The 17,870-nt window shown below is 38.4% G+C and overlaps 1 protein-coding gene across 1 annotated transcript; it reads right to left on the reverse strand.

The window, feature by feature from the left end:
* Positions 1 to 8,154: 8,154 nt before the first annotated feature.
* zfpl1 (zinc finger protein-like 1) lies at positions 8,155 to 17,790 on the reverse strand. The gene is made up of 8 exons (XM_079872741.1): positions 17,645 to 17,790; positions 17,122 to 17,230; positions 16,545 to 16,656; positions 16,153 to 16,346; positions 15,479 to 15,554; positions 12,196 to 12,357; positions 11,790 to 11,913; positions 8,155 to 11,495 (listed from the first exon to the last, which is right to left on the reverse strand). Exons 2-8 carry the CDS (start codon positions 17,221 to 17,223, stop codon positions 11,309 to 11,311), a joined length of 957 nt encoding a protein of 318 aa, XP_079728867.1. The 5' UTR covers positions 17,224 to 17,230; positions 17,645 to 17,790; the 3' UTR covers positions 8,155 to 11,308.
* Between the last annotated feature and the right edge of the window lie 80 nt (positions 17,791 to 17,870).

Below are 17,870 nucleotides of genomic sequence, written 5' to 3' on the forward strand. Positions count from 1 at the left end.
TAGAAAAATCATTTCAAATTTCAAGCTGAAATGACAAATGTCTGTATCTTGAAATATGTCCAAGAATCCTTTCAGCAAGTGGCAATTAAAGACTGTGAAATGCTTGACCTCATGCACATCCTCAGATGACCCAGATGGGACTCTAACCCACAATCCTCAGCTCCGAAGGTTCATGTCTTATCCATTAGGCCACTGGGCCACATCCGTTAATCCACTGGACCACAGGGCCAAAATTCCAAGACAGCTAAATGGCTACTTCTGCACAACAATTTTTACTAGAGTAGTACTGGTTTTAGATTACCTAGATGTGAGTCGGTTGCACAATGCTGAGCTGCAAAGTCTTATCCTACAATTGCAGTTTTACTAGAGTACTGCTACTATATTTGAGTACTACTGTCATTCTAATAAACTCCAACATTCCAAGACAGCTAAATGGCTACTTCTGCACAACAAGTTTTACTAGAGTAGTACTGGTTTTAGATTAACTAGATATGAGTCAGTTGCACAATGCTGAGCTCCATAGTCTTATCCTACATTGCAGTTTTACTAGAGTACTGCTACTATATTTGAGTACTACTGTCATTCTAATAAACTCCAACAATCCAAGACAGCTAAATGGCTACTTCTGCACAACAAGTTTTACTAGAGTAGTACTGGTTTTAGATTACCTAGATATGAGTCAGTTGCACAATGCTGAGCTCCAAAGTCTTATCCTACAATTGCAGTTTTACTAGAGTAGTGCTACTATATTTGAGTACTACTGTCATTCTAATAAACTGCATGTACATTGTAGGCACCCTCCACCACGAAAAACCTTTTAAACAATGCAAGTGTGAATCAAACCCACAATACTTGTTTAGAAGAAAGGTATTTCTTGGAAATCATTTCAAATTTCAAGCTGAAATGACAAATGTATGAATGTCACAGGGCCCACAGGGCCAAGTATCCTTTCAGCAAGTGGCAATTAAAGACTATGACGTGCTTGACCTCATACACATTCTCAGATGTCCCAGATGGAACTCGAACCCACAATCTTCAGCTCCGAAGGCTGATGCCTTATCCATTAGGCCACTGGGCCACATCCATTTGACCACTGGGCCACAGGGCCACAGGGCCACAATTTCAAGACAGCTAAATGGGTACTTCTGCACAAGTTTTACTAGAGTAGCACTGGTTTTAGATTACCTAGATATGAGTCAGTTGCACAATGCTGAGCTCCAAAGTCTTATCCTACAATTGCAGTTTTACTAGAGTACTGCTACTATATTTGAGTACTACTGTCATTCTAATAAACTGCATGTACATTGTAGGCACCCTCCACCACGAAAAACCTTTTAAAAAATGCAAGTGTGAATCAAACCCACAATACTCTTTTAGAAGAAAGGTATTTCTTGGGACACAGGGACACAGGGACACATTTCCAAGATAGCTAAATGGGTACTTCTGCACAAGAAGTATTACTAGAGTAGTACTGTTGTATTTGAGTAGTACTGTCATTCTAATAAACTGTACACTCTAGGCATAGCCTGACTTCGTCATACTCATATTCTAGTCAGAATGTGAGTCTGATACCGCTCCATAGAGATTTGATTATGGGGCGTGTCTCAACCGAACTAGGAAAAAAAAAACCTCTGCACTCAATTGGATAGACCTACAACCAATCAGAGCAACGGAGTAAATGACGCATGTTCTTCATTCATATTTTCAACCAACAAAATGTCGCGGGCGTGGCTCTCTGTTCCTCTTTTAAAATGAATGCGCTGTCGATATCTTCTATAACAGACGCGATGGCGGAATCTACACATGATGTTTCATAAACAAAGTTCGGGAGGAGCACGTACAAATAATCAATCCAATATCATCTTGTCATCAAACAATACCATGTCTAACGTTACCGAGGAAGCATATTCACTCTGTCAACTTACCTAACAACACTCCTTGACAGTTTTTCAGCATCCCTCGGTCCTTCCACCACCCCGAATCCTCACTCTTGTCTTGTTCTCTCACAACCAGGAACACCAGGAGTATGGATACCGAGAGCCCACAGCCCTCTCCTTGGACAGCACGTCATATACGCATTTATTCTATCTTACTTATTTGTGTGAACTCGTGACATCTCATATAGCCTACGCATTTATTCTATCTGACTTATTTGTAAATGTGAACTCGTGAAATCTCAATTCTCCAATTCAAATCAAGCGCTCTTTGGTGACGTGGGTGATTACGTAACCGCAGACCATCTGTCCATCATCGTATAAAGCCCGCCCTGGCAATTTGATTGGCTCGGCCTTCTAGGAGCCGAGCATAATTACTCCTCAATGGATCGAGTCCAGACCGAACTTCCCGACCAAAAAATGTTGTGGGCGGGGTTCGGGCTGGCACCCAGGCTACTCTAGGCACCCTCCACCACGAAAAACCTTTTAAACATTGCAAGTGTGAATCAAACCCACAAAACTCTTTTAGAAGAAAGGTATTTCTTGGAAATCATTTCAAATTTCAAGCTGAAATGACAAATGTCTGTATCTTGTCCAATATATGTCCAAGAATCCTTTCAGCAAGTGGCAATTAAAGACTGTGACGTGCTTGACCTCATACACATTCTCAGATGACCCAGATGGGACTCGAACCCGTAATCCTCAGCTCCGAAGGCTGACGCCTTATCCATTAGGCCACAGGGCCACAGGGCCACAGGGCCACAGGGCCACAATTCCAAGACAGCTGAATGGGTACTTCTGCACAACAAGTTTTACTAGAGTAGTACTGGTTTTAGATTACCTAGATGTGAGTCAATTGCACAATGCTGAGCTCCAAAGTCTTATCCTACAATTGCAGTTTTACTAGAGTAGTACTGCTATATTTGAGTACTACTGTCATTCTAATAAACTGCATGTACATTGTAGGCACCCTCCACCACGAAAAACCTTTTAAACAATGCAAGTGTGAATCAAACCCACAATACTCTTTTAGCAGAAAAATATTTCTTGGAAATAATTTCAAAGTTCAAGCTGAAATGACAAATGTCTGTATCTTGAAATATGTCCAAGAATGCTTTCAGCAAGTGGCAATTAAAGACTGTGACATGCTTGATCCCTACATGCTTGGACTCAAACCCACAATCCTCAGCTCCAAAGGCTGATGCCTTATCCAGCCACTGGGCCACATCCATTAATGCACTGGGCCACAGGGCCAAAATTCCAAGATGGATAAACAGGTACAAGTATGAATCAAACCCACAATACTCTTTTAGAAGAAAGACATTTCAAAGTTCAAGTTGAAATGACAAATGTATCTTGAGATACAGAAGGTTCTTCTTTTCAGAGATATTTAGAGTGATCACACAGGTTATTTTTTTTTTGTGTCTCTCGACTAATTTTGGTAACTCATTTTAAAGCTCAACTCACAATATTCAAACCTCTTATTGATATGGAGCACAGAGAATAAAATCCTCAAAATGACTATTTAACAACACCACTAACACTATATACCAAAATAAGGAAATTAATCTGTGCTTTCACAATAAACAATTACAAGTTTTATTGAAATGAAAGTTATTTGAATATAGAATGAAAATAAAAATATGCAAATAAGAAGAATTACAATTTACCTAGGGTCTCAAGAACACTCCCCACATGTAACTGAGGAAATATCACTCAATACAACACTAATAAATCACTTGAATATTTCAAATGACAAATTGCATATGTAGCTTGGTGTTTAACTACATAAATTAACCCTTCAAATCAACAAATGACAAAAGGCACTTTCCCCCGCGTTGCAGGCCTGTAGCATTGCTTGAGTGCGTTGTGGCCTCAGAATTGGCCCCAATAAAATAAAATTTATATACAAAATAAAATGTACTAATACCTGCAAGTTCCGAAGCTGTCCGTTGGGCTTGGCAAACGAGTGTTTCAGTCTCTTGACTGCTCTCGTGAAGTAGCCAGAGGAACTCTGAACCTCACGGTGATTCAGAGCGCTATCTGGTGGTTAGTCACCATTCTAGGATGACTATGCCTTCATAACGATTTGCCTCAGAAACGCAGCGCTAAAATGCCACCTAGTCCCCGGAGATCGTATCTTGCTCTCTCTCACATGTCGCGACCATCGCAGCAAAACAGAAGGATGCTGTCTTCGTATTGAAGTCACGTTGTATCAAACTCAACAAAACATTTGTCTTTCACACCCTAATCCTAAACAGTAGGCCCTAGTCACAAATCACTTACTAACAGTTAGCTAGTAAAACAAAACAAGCAACCCAGATAGCACACGTACATTACGGAGACGTCTATTTGATGTGCGTTTACATCTGGAAGACGTATTTTTTTAGAGTGTTTGCTCATCCTGTCAGATGTCAAATAGACGTTTAGAAGATGTCTTTAAGATGTAATGATTTAGAATGTATGTTAAACTGACATCTTAAAGATGTCTATCAGATGTTAGTAAACAGCAGATGCTTTCCAGATGAAGTGATCTTTAACAGACATCTTGCAGACGTACGTGTGCTATCTGGTAACGATATAGGAAATCAATCCGATCTGGATTTCTCCTTTTCACCTCTTGAATCAGCCTCTCATTTTTTTTTCTCTCCTCTCTCACAACAGCCAATCACTATCACGAATAGGCTACCTCTCTAAGAGGTGGGCTTTGCGATCCCTTATCCAATAACAAAATAATTGATCAAACTTGCTTGTAAAAAAAATTTTTTTCCAGCAAGTAGCCTACATTTCAACCAAACAAAATAAAACTGAATTTTAAAGAAACAGTCAATATATATTAAGATTTGTGAATTACATTAAACATAACATACATAGTAAGTACTCTACTTACACTACATTCAATAGGCTTTATGCCCAGCTCCACTACTTCCTGAACTTCAGCCAGCTCCTTTGTTTCCTGTCTGCCATTATTGGACAAACTGATTAATCCAGGTGTGTCTGATTATTGTTACTGAGGTCAGACACACCTGGATTAATCAGTTTGTCCAATAATGGCAGACAGGAAACAAAGGAGCTGGCTGAAGTTCAGGAAGTAGTGGAGCTGAGCATAAAGCCTATTGCTCAAATTCACTCAGGTTAAACCCTTCCCCTTCTCAAAATCTCATGACCTCATGAGACTATTAACTGCTGACTTAACTATGTCTGGTAGTTCCTGTAGGTGAGGATATGTTGTTTTTTTTTCACAACAGACACATCATGCTAATGGATGACACCAAACGGTGCTACAAGAATATCTCTTTTGAGACAGCCCCTCAACTCATATGAGCATCCCTCCATTAGCAATGGATAAAGGCTGATCTGAAGGCTCTCCCAACTCATCATAGCTGAACTTTACAACTGGTTTTACGTTTCGCTTTGGACAGCTTTCCATAGTGTTTATCTCCCTTCTAGGAGAATGTCTACACTGACTCTCTCCACCATCTGTTAACAGGTTCTCTTTTGAGCCAGGAAATAAATGGGAGGAATTATCCTCCTCAATCTCTGTTCTTGGATTTTCCTTCATCAGTTCTTCAGGAGGATGATTATTTTCAGGACCACGGGCTACAGCTTCCACCTCTACTACTACAGGCTCAGGGAAATCTGAAGACAATGGCTTAGTCAATGTACTAATCAAGTCAGGATTTTCATGATAGTACCCATTCTCATCATTATCTTCAGAGGACACCTCCAAACTTGGAATCTCTTTGCCTGTTTCTTTCTCTCTTCTTAACTGCTCTTTCTTTGCTGGTTTTGCTTGGGTTACTAGAGGTATTACCACTTCTCTTTCTGTATCTGGTTTCTGAAATCTCACATTATCTCCAATGGACAGTGAAAGATCCCTATGAAGTGTTTTCACCCCTCCCATTCCTGTCTCTGGTTTTAGTTTGTACGCTGGTAAGTTCTCTAGTTGCTCTATCACAATATATGGTAAATATTTCCATATATATGTAACTTGTACTTTCCTGTCAGAGCAAGATTCCTAATGAGAACTTGATCCCCTTTTTCCAAGTGCTGATGTTTCACTTTTTTGTCATAGTACCGTTTATTTCTCTGATGGCTTTTCAGAGATCTTTCTGCAGCCAACTTGTATGCTTTTTGCAGTTCACATTTCATTCTTCGGACATACTGCAAGTGGGTTTTTCCTGCTTCCTCATCCAGTGACAGGCCAAAACACAGATCTACTGGCAATCTCGCCTCTCGTCCAAACAAGAGGTAATATGGGGAGTATCCAGTTGACAAATTTTTGGTGTAGTTGTATACGTGCACCAACTGACTAATATGCTGGCTCCAACGGTTCTTTTGAGCTGGATCAAGGGTACCTAACATGGACAGCAGTGTCCTGTTAAACCTTTCAGGCTGAGGATCACCCTGTGGGTGGTAAGGGGAGGTTCAGGACTTTCGAATACCCAGCATTCTGAACAGTTCTTTAATCAGATGACTTTCAAAGTCCATTCCTTGATCAGAGTGTATTCTGGCCGTAGACCATAATGCACAAATAACTTTTACTATAGAACTTTAGCAACAGTTAGGGCCTTCTGATCTTTTGTAGGAAATGCCTGGGCATATCTGGTAAAATTATCAGTTAAATGATCAGAACATTTACGATTCCCCTTGAGTCAGGCTCAATTGAAAGAAAGTCAATGCACACCAAATCTAAGGGCCCGTTGCTAGATATTTGATTTAATGGGGAACATCTCTGAGGCAAGGTCTTTATACACCTGCCACAATTTTTCCACATACAACTCAATGTAATCGTCATTTTAGCCCAGTAGAACCTATCTTTTAGTTCAGTTGCTTTTTCCACTCCAAGGTGTCCACTGTCATCGTGCAGAGACTTCATCATTTGAAAGTGGTATTTATTAGGCAGCAGCAACTGTGATTTTTCCTTTCCATCGTCATTTTTAGTTGTATTTTAGGCTACAGGTCTAAGTCCTTCAGGGTATTCTTGATTTAGAACATCCCCTAATCCCTTTAAACTGGCATCCACATGGAGGACATAGGGTTTTTCAGGATCAGCAAAGGCCAAGACTGGAGCATGGTTGAGACAATAGATAATGTTGTCAAATGCATTTGTGCACTCTTGGTCCCAACGCTCTCAAAACAGTTTCCCTGAAATACATCTCCTCTTCAGAAGTGACCTTCCTTTTCCCATTCGCAGTTAAGTAACCTTTTGTCAGCTCTGTCAGAGGTCTCACAATGGCTCACAGAACCCCAGAAACAATTGTAAGGTTTTCAGGTCTGTCGGCATCTTCCAGCTGGTAATGGGTTTCACTTTTTCAGGATCAGGGGATATTCCTTCTGCAGAACTCTACTTGACATATTGCTTGGAGTTCACTTTTTGAAGGTACTGTCAGTGAACCGGGTCCCACCCACTTGACTCTTCCCTGTGAACAGACAGCACTCTCAATTGGTTTAGGTTTTTGCGGACAACACCGCTCCTGGTAAGGCGAACTGATCCTAAAGCTGTGAGCAACGTTGGAAGAACCAGTCTCTTCTGTTTCACCAACCTTGTGAAAAAACTGCCATTTGTCCCAATTATCACTGGGACTGACTGGGGTCCTTGGGGCTATGGACAGACCAATGCTAGAATGGAAATGGTTTCCTCCACTTTGGTACCGGAGGTGGGGAGTGGCATCAACCCCTGCATATTTTATTTGTGCGTGACATGATTTACACACAGCGTGGGTATTCTCCAGGTTGTGGTTACCAGGTTGTTCATAAAAGTTGAAATGTGCCAGTTGTCGGCTTTTAAAGTAGTTGGAGCATCTACTCGCACTCGCGTCTCACCTCCCTCTGCCATTGTATGCTACCACGACAAATGACGTCAGAAAAGCGTCAGTACATTATAATCAGTTATGGTAGATTACTGAACTGATACCGAATCGTCCTCGTCTGCATCGCGATGCATCATAGAAACGATTAATTTTGACACCCCTAGGATACACAGGTGTATCCCTCCCTCACATCCTAAGGGGGTGGAGCTGAGACACAAGGAAAGGAAGCGAATAAAGGAAAACAAGGATGCACAAATAAGGAGTGAGGAGCCCACTGAAGCTAAGCTGGGCTGAGCCAGGTCAGTACCTGGATGGGAGACCTCCTAGGAAAACCAGGTTGCTGCTGGAAGAGGTGTTAGTGAGGCCGGTACGGGTAAATAATGCATTGCAATATACAATATACAGTACAGAATGTGCATTTTATTCATTCATTCTTTTTATTGCTTTAAACATAAATAGCATTGTTCACAAGTTTACACTTACAAATAATCAGATAGAGTAAAAGAGAATGCGTATTTGGCGTGCTGTCCGGGGGAGGGCTCCGAGCTTGGAATGTGGCCTGAACCCAGAGTTCTCCCCCGTATCCCTGGCTGGGATAGGAACTAGCCGAGAGTGAGGAGTCGGGGTGGAGGAGGAATGCAGAAAAGACTGTTGAGGAACGGAGGTGAGTCGGCTTTATATACAGTATACTGTATATATAGGCCTCCAATCGTACTGATTGGGTAGATCATTTGAACGTGCTCCTCCCGACCTTTGTTAAAACATCATGTTTTGCAAAACCATTCCTGCACATCTAACAAACAGCACTGATCTCCTTTTGTTTCGAGAGATATATAATTCAAATGAAATGACACATGCAATTCAAATCAATTTTCAAGACAATACATTTTAAAATAAATGGATTCAAAACTATGTGTCATTAAACACAAAAACTTCTAGAATCGAGATTCATCATCTAGATATTGATCATCTTAGCACAGGTAAATCAGAATGTTTATTGTGTTTCTGTGACAGTTCAGGTTCAGGCTGAAGTTCAGGCTCTTCTGAACACTTGACCAGTTTCTGTTAGCACTTTGTCAGATCTGGGATTAATTCTTTCAAACACAGTTGGCTTTTTTTGCTCCATGTGTTTGCATTAATTCTCACTACGGGCTCCGTAGAGGTGGGAGTATCATAATAATATCTCTTTTGTTTACATTTTCAGCTTTTTTCTCTGCTTCAGACCTTTTTTTAGGTCAGTCTCAGAAAAATATGGAAGGGTGGTACATCTTACGATCCATTAACAGTTCAGCTGGCGATACACAACAGTCCAATGAGGAAGTGAGGTATGGATCTGACCCATCATCCACAGCTTTTATGGGAAGTCATTAGAGGGTGTGCCTTCCCTTTTCTGCCTTTTCGCGTGTGCATGCAATAGACTGGAAATTACATGTTGGAATTTGTACTGCTTTGCAAATTGCTGGAACTCCTATTGTAACATGGCCTATTGTCACGATTCCTGATTTAGGAATTCTGTGTCTCTGGCTTGTGGTTTTATCATATTACTGGCTGTTGTTCCTGCCAGTAAAGCCTTCTCATTGATAATCTATCACCAACTGATGAACTTCCCATTCAAATGAAAGGGATCGGTACCAAACTTCTCCCAAGCTTCAGAAGTTTAAGATAGCTTGTATTTTAGTTTTCTCAAGCCTTGACACCTTATCCATAGTCACTCGTGAGTTATAGCCAATTCTTTTGAATTCTGGGCAGAAAATTTCTCAATCTGGCATTGTGTTGCTCTAAAGTGGAATCCCTGACTGTGACATTAACTGGGACCACAAGTGCAACCCTTCAAGGGGAACCTAAAATGTCTTAAAATTATTTAAATGACTCCAAGATGATATTTCAAGGCCCTTTTATCTTGGATGTAACTCTGGTACTTCTGTTATAACATTAAGAAAAAAAATTTAATTAATGTTGCACAACTTTGTTTTTAGGGTTTCTTTTTTTAAATTTTAAACCAAGTATAAGAAAAAAAATGTGGTTTTGCAATACCAATACATTGAGGTAATCAATCAAAATAAAACAACCTCCATTGTAACACTTGAGATGGATTGACCCAATAATGTATATTATGACAAAAAGTGGAAATCCATGGACACAGAGAAGTATATTGCAAAAAAAGTTGAACCACAACCAGAGATGATGTAAATATTATGGTAGGCACTCCAGTAAGCTATCACTGTAGGGAAAACCCAGATGATCGCTTTCTTGAGATACAGTTGGAGCTGAAGGATAAAGTCAACCACTAAATGCTGTTAATTACTGCTACAGTCAAGAAATGCAACAAGGATATTTGAGAATGGCAAATAATATCAATGTTTATCTCCAGATACATGAGCTTTGGGTTGCTGGGGTGAGTTTTGCAAACATATACAGTACACTTTAAATTCTTCTGTACAAAGGCTGTTTGTGTGAATCTGTCAAGAACATGTTCGGGTCATATTTCAGATAAAAGAAAATGATAAATATCTTTCTCTAAAGAATATAAATATAATACTTAAGTATAATTTGCTTAAGAACAAAAATATCCATTTCTGAAAAAAAATTATATAATTTAAATTGTACAGTACATTAAAGTACTTTTGTAGGTATGCATTATCGTATTTCTAGTACTGCATTTAATTTGTGCTGATAAAAAAGTTTGTGTTCAGACATGATGATTTTCATTACTGCAGAGTCCTTTTTCATAACAGTAATGGAAATATAGAGACCATATAGTTGTTATTTTAATGTCACAATGTAAAAAAAAACAAAAAAAGAAACGTAATAGCCCTAAAATAGGCTTCATTTCTGTAATTCAAAATATAATTTTTGAATGAAATATGGCCCAGACACTTCATTCACCAAGTACAGTTTGCATCTGTCTACTTAAAGCTGTATCTACTAAAGAATTTTGCAATTTTCCAACCAAAACCATTTTCTAAATGCTTTAGTAAATCAGTTTTACAGTCCATACAATCCATACAATCCACTGCAGAGAGATCAGCAAAAGCCTATTCACAGGCAGGGGTCTAACTGAATCAGCAATTAATAAAAGACAATCAACTATTAAAAAAAAAAAAAAAAGACACCTCATAACCATGTATACTCAGAGAAACAATAATCTCACCAATTCCATGTGTGATCCTAATGAGTTCTGTGCATATTATAAGAAATAATTAAAGATTTCAAAACAATGACATAAAATCTTTGATCCCAATTTTAAGATGGGTATGCCAGGGAGAAGTACAGAACTGAACGAAACACAGTTGCACACACTTTTATAGAGCCTATATCATCTCACTCAAGAGAAACAGGAGATTTGTTGTGCAACAACTTCTTGACCATCTCCATCTTTATCTTCTCTCAAGTTGACCACTAAGTCACACTTTCCTCGCACAATCCAAACAGCAGTATCTTCACACTAGTCCCAGAATCTTGAGGAGCATTCCTTCTCCAGCATTTCCAGTTCACGGTTTACCAGTAAAGTCAAACTCCACGCTGAATCCACACACTGAGCTTTAGCTGGAAGTTGATCCGTTACATGTTGCCTACCCTGATGTTGGGATTCAGCATGGGATCCAGGTTCGGGTCTGACTCAGCAGAGGCCCGACCCAGTTTAGCCATGATGATGATGAGGGTGAAGAAACCAATCACTCCAACTAACAGCAACATGAAGATTCGCTGTTTCAGTGTGAGGGCCTTTTTCTTAGGGTTACTACGATTCCTAGGAAAAAGAATAAATGCACACAAGCATATTTGTAAATATTATGAAAATAAAAAACATTTTTACCATAGTAAATTTAAATCAATTAAATTAGTAAAATAGTAGTGATTAGTAAAAAATATTTGCATGGATTTACATGTACTAGTTGTATAAAATAAAATAAAATAAAATAAAATAAAATAAAAAGCTGTCAAAACTGGCAGTGAAAATATATTACAGCATACGACAAACAGGATAAGGCCATAGCAAACATTTGCAATAAATGAATTTGAGCCACAGACTGAGGACACTCACTTTAGGACCTGTGCAAACCAGCTAAGGGCAGGCCGTCTGCGGTATTTATCATCATCAAAGTCAATCTGCATCACTTCACTGTTTCCTGAATCCCTTGTGTCGTACACCTTTCTTGGGGAAGTAGCTGAGAAGATGCATTGCAAGAAATCAACAAAGAATATATCAGAGACTATACTTTGTATACACTACGTGAGATACTATATCCCACAATGCAATGCAACCAAGTTCCATTTCCTGAGTGACAAACAAATACATCAAATGTGATTTTAAACCTGTTGTTCATGACACATCATGTGATTGAGCTGCCGAAGTGAAATAATTTAATGGAAAAAAAAAGAATTAAAAATGGTCAAATTTGTTAAACAGTTACATATTCATGCTGCAGTACGTCAGTGCTGGAGGATACCTGTGTTAATAGTGACTGTGTCGGTGGTAGAGGTGGTGCTCATATTGATGACAGAGTGTTTCTGGGCACTCAGTTCTCCATTATTGTGGATGTGCTCTACATCCTGATGGGGTGGTAGACTGGTGAGTGTGGGGTTTGACATCGTATTATCCACTGCAGGGGCTAGAACACATATGTTTATTAAATTAGTTTGAAGAATGTTTGAAGAATTAGCTTCAGTACTTTTTATATACCATGGTCTGTCTCAATACTGAAGTCTGATTGTAGGAAGGTGTGCAATACAACCTTTCTTTCTTCTGCTGAACACAAAAGATATTTTGAAGAATGTTGGTTGATGGGGCCCCATTGACTTCCATAGAAGTTTTTTTTTTTTATATATACTATGGAAGTCAATAGAGCCCATCAACTCTTTTGTTACCAATATTCTTCTAAAGATCTTCTTTTGTGATCATCAAAAGAAAGAAATTCATACAGTTTTGGAACAACTTGAGGGTGAATAAATGTTGACAGAATTTTCATTTTTGGTGAGCTATCCCTTTAATTCACAGGTAGTCATAAGTTTGCGCTGCTCACACAGAAACGTGTTGTCAACCCTGCCCCACAACTTTTATTAATAAATTAACTTCGCTACTGAATCACTAAATTAGCAGCAAGGAGGTTGTCTGTGTTTAAGTAGTTAAACTCACAGCTTCATTGTTAGTAGAGTCGCTTCACAGACGCAGGTAATATATATATATATTATACTAGTATTATATATGTAAATATACAGTATCTCACAAAAGTGAGTACACCCCTCACATTTTAGCAAACATTTTAATATATCTACTCAAGGGACAATACTATAGAAATGAAACTTGGATATATTTTAGAGTAGTCAATTCAATATGCTGCTTGTATAGCAGTATATATTTGCTGTCCTCTGAAAATAACTCAACATACAGCCATTATTGTCAAAATAGCTGGCAACAAAAGTGATAACAGCTGTACGTAGTTTAACCATGCAAAGTCACATGTCCTATTCATCATGTTCATGTTTTTGTCTGCTTGACAGGACCATACAAATTTGTGTATCTTGTATTAGAGCAGTTAAAATTTGTGCTTTGAGAACAATTCTCTCATTCTGACTACTGGATGATCAACAAGGCACCTCATGGCAAACAACTCTCTAAGGATTTGAGAATTAGAATTGTTGCTCTCCACTAAGATGGCCTAGGCTATAAGAAGATTGGTAACACCCTGAAACTTAGTTACAGTACAGGCCAGGGTCATACAGAGGTTTTCCAAGACGGGTTCCACTCGTAACAGGCCTCGCAAGGCTCAATCAAAGAAGTTGAATCCTTGTGCTGTGCGTCAGGTGCAGAAGCTGGCTTCAAAAAACAGACGCACGAGTGCTGCCAGCATTGCTTTAGAGGTTGCAGAAGCGGAAGGTCGGCTTGTCAGTGCTTAGACCATACGCCACACACTGCAAGAAGTCGGTTTGCATGGCTGTCGTCCCAGAAGGAAGCCTCTTCTAAAGCTAGCTCACAAGAAAGCCTGCAAACAGTTTGCTGAAAGCACCCTGTCCAAGAGCATATATTACTGGAAACATGTCCTGTGGTCTGATGAGACTAAGATAAACTTGTTTGACTCAGATGGTGTCCAGAATGTGTGGCGATGCCCTGGTGAGGAGTACCAAGAAAATTGTGTCTTGCCTACAGTCTGGGGCTGCATGAGTGCTGCAGGTACTGGGGAGCTGCGCTTCATTGAGGGAAACATGGATTCCAACATGTACTGCGACATTCTGAAGCAGAACATGATGCCCTCCTTTCAGAAACTGGGCCGAACGGCATGATAACGACCCCAAACACACCGCCAAGATGACAACTGCCTTGCTGAGGAAGCTGAAGGTGAAGGTGATGGAGTGGCCAAGTATGTCTCCAGACCTGAACCCTATAACCCAGCAACAACCTGTGCAGCTCTAGTGAACTCCATGCCTAGGAGGATTTAGGCAGTGCTAGATAACAATAGTGCTCACACAAAATATTGACACTTTGGACACAGTTTTGACATGTTTACTTAGGGTGTACTCACTTTTGTTGCCAGCTATTTTGCCAATAATGGCTGCAATAATGGCTGTATGTTGAGTTATTTTCAGAGGACAGCAAATATATACTGCTATACAAGCAGCACGTTGACTATAAAATATATCCAAGTTTAATTTCTATAGTATTGTCCCTTGAGAAGATATACTAAAATGTTTGCTAAAATGTGATGAGTGTACTCACTTTTGTGAGATACTGTGTGTATATATTAGAGCTGCACAATATATCGAAATTATCAAAATATTGCAAATGTATAAATCGCGATATGAATATCGCAACGGCTTGCAATAACTCATTACAGTCATAAACAAAAGACAAAGAGAAAATCACTCACTGCTCTTGGCTGAATAACTTTTGTAGCTTTAATAAGAATCAGTATATTTAATTCATACAGTGAAAACTAAGCAGCGTTTTATTTTTACATTTGATTATTCAGTTTCTGTTGTTAAATAAACCTAATGTAGGATAACCTGAAACCCTAAACCCCCGTGGTTTACACTGATGTTAAAATAACACTTCTTATGCTACAGTTAAACACTGATGTTCACTTTCAGAAGTTGTAGGGATGTTTTCTCGTCACAAAAAGAATGTGAAACACATATGTAGGTTATATAATTTATCATATAATATAATTTATCTTAAAGATAATTTTAAGTTTATTTTACACACTTTAAGCATTATCGTATCGCATATCGAATATCGCATTATTTAATGAGTTATCGCATATCGCAGTTTTCTTCAATATTGTGCAGCCCTAATATATATATATATATATATATATAAATTAGTAAAATCATTATATGAATGGCTATGACAGTCTTAATTTCTTAACCATACAGTTTTTTGATTTTGGTGGAAAACAAGACCTTAAAGCTTTTCTTTTGTTACCAACACAACAGCTGTGGAAGATGGTTAAGCAAGCCCTTGTAGTGCTGTCAGAAGCAAACCACGCACGAAATATGCATGAAATAGGGAAATGCAAATAAAAAACAAAAACACATCCCTGATGAATATTTGTATTTGACCTCTATTCTAAGTACTGACCGGTAGGAGTGTTTTCCACAAAATTATTATAGTAAAATATATTTCTCTAATCTTCCATGACATTTCCGTGACTGGAAAACTGCATCACAGATTTCCATGTTTCCCAGGACGTGTGGGAACCCTGCTAAAAATGTTAATTACAATTATGAAAAACTCACTCTCAAAAGTTGACCATTCAGAGTAACACGTAACATCATGTGTTGAGGTTTCCTCCCTCTCTGGTGGGTCTTCAATCTGGACAGAAAGAAGTCCAGATTCAAATGCAAATTAATGGCCAAATCAGTGTTAACCCTTAATGTTGAAAGACAAATGTCTTGAACAAGATAAGATAAGGTAAGATTTACTCTAAAAGATTGCTGTTAATATTTATTATATCTTCAAATTCGGTTTGTCCCGTATTTTCATGTCGCATTCAGTGCCAATGGGCCTTTAAATCTGTGTGATTATTTTGACAAGTCACTCAATCCTGCTCAATTGATTAATTCAATTTTAAACCAATTTAACTTAATTAAAAGTCTCACTGTCCTTCTCCAATCTTATTTTAAAATATCAATGAATCTAATGGCTGATGCTTGATCTACAGTCTTAAATATTTAAAATTGTAGATGCACCTCATGAAAATCAATGAAAGAACATCCACAATGTGCAGTGCTGGAATCTAGACAAAGTGTCCCTAAAGAAGCTTAAATATACAATCATTTTATTACATAATTCCTTTACTTTCATTGGTGGAAATTCTGATTATATACCATTACTATTTATCAACTATTTAACTATATGTGTGTCTATAGTTGTGAAGTGGTGCATCATAACTGATGGCATATTTCCTCACCAGCGGAAGGCCCAGTCCTGCTCTAGCCCAGTTGACGGAGGACAGTAGTTCTCTCAGCATGTCTGCAATAGGACTGGCCAGGTTTGGGGGTGGAAACACAGGACCCTGGCACGTTGGACACTGGTACCCAGCAGGTGCCGTGTAGAGAGGCTGACGGGCGGCCAACTCATTCAGACATGACCAGTGGAATAAATCTGACATGGTAAATAATGAAATGCAATGAAAATGATAAAATAATAATCCCAATAGTAAAGTCTATCCCAGAATATACCAAATAAAAGCCACACCAATGCAGACATTCATATAGACTACTGTGTAAAATGCTTCATTACTTTTTCTGAACTTCTGACTCTGAATTCACTAGAAAAGATTATATCTCAGTAGATTCTTACCATAACAAACTAGTCGAACCGTATCCTGGGAATCTAAGGGCTGGCTGCACAGGCTGCAGTTGGAGTTGTAATCGCTGTCTTGTAGCCACTGCAGGTATGACTGTACAATGCACTGTACAAATAAGAGTAACAGGAAACAGAAGTGTGTTTATCTGTGTATAAATCTTCCAAATGTACTGTATATTCTTCCTAAAGGGATAGTCCACCCAAAAGTTAAAATTCTGTCATCATTTCCTCATCCTTGTGTCATTCCAAACCTGTATGCATTTCTAGTTTTCTGCAGGAACAAGATTTTTAAGAATTTGTAACCAAATAGTTTTGGTTTCCAATGACTTCCATTGGAATTTGTTTTTTTTTTTTTTTTTTTTTAACCATACAATAGAATTCAACAGTAACAAACCTTTTTCATTACCAACATTTTTTTTTTTTTTTTTTAAATGTATCTTCTTTTATGTTCCACTGAAGAAAGAAAGGTTTGGCACAACATGAGACGGAGTAAATGATGACAGAATTTTTATTTTTGGGTGGACTAATAGCTTTTCAATCATGAATTTTAACTGAATAGTAAAGCACTCACCTTGTTGTGATTGGATACAAGACAGTGCTCACACACGTTAACACGATGTTCAAAGCAGAACAGGTTCGTTACCTTCCTCTTAGGACACTTGCACAAACCCATGATCTCCCTGTCAAGTAAAAAAACCATAAATAATTATCCAGAATCCATATATTAACTCGAGTACTTGATAGACTTGATTCGAGGGTTCATTCTAAATACTCTTAAAAATATGCATTTTAAATATACAACTTTTTGTTTAACTATGCAGCTCTTCTCGGCACTTATTATACTGTATTAATTCAAACTGTCTTTTTTGATTATTAATCAATTATATATATATATATATATATATATATATATATATATATATATATATATATATATAAAGTATGCCATTATTTAGTAAAATGCCGTCACACCCAAGGTAAATGTAAACATTACCGAGCTGACAGTGACAGTCCACGGATGATTAGCTGCTTGACTGTATCAAACTTCCCGCAAACTAATCAACATTCTAATAGTGAAACAATATTATATTTACCTGAAAATATCAACGGAAATTCCAGTCAACCACAAGCTGAAGCAAATATCAACACTCTCGAATACTTTCCTCAATATTTTTTTACCATCTCGTCAGATTGCTTTTTTGCCACGTCTCTTCCGCTACCGTCGCAGAGCAATGGCGTCACTAAACACAATAACATCAGTGTCGCATTACAACTATTTCGTATCTATATTTTAATTTGTGAGTTTGTGATCAGCCCTGT

This window comes from Squalius cephalus, assembly GCF_949319135.1.
Source record: "Squalius cephalus genome assembly, chromosome: 5".
NCBI classification, from domain to species: Eukaryota; Metazoa; Chordata; class Actinopteri; order Cypriniformes; family Leuciscidae; genus Squalius; species Squalius cephalus.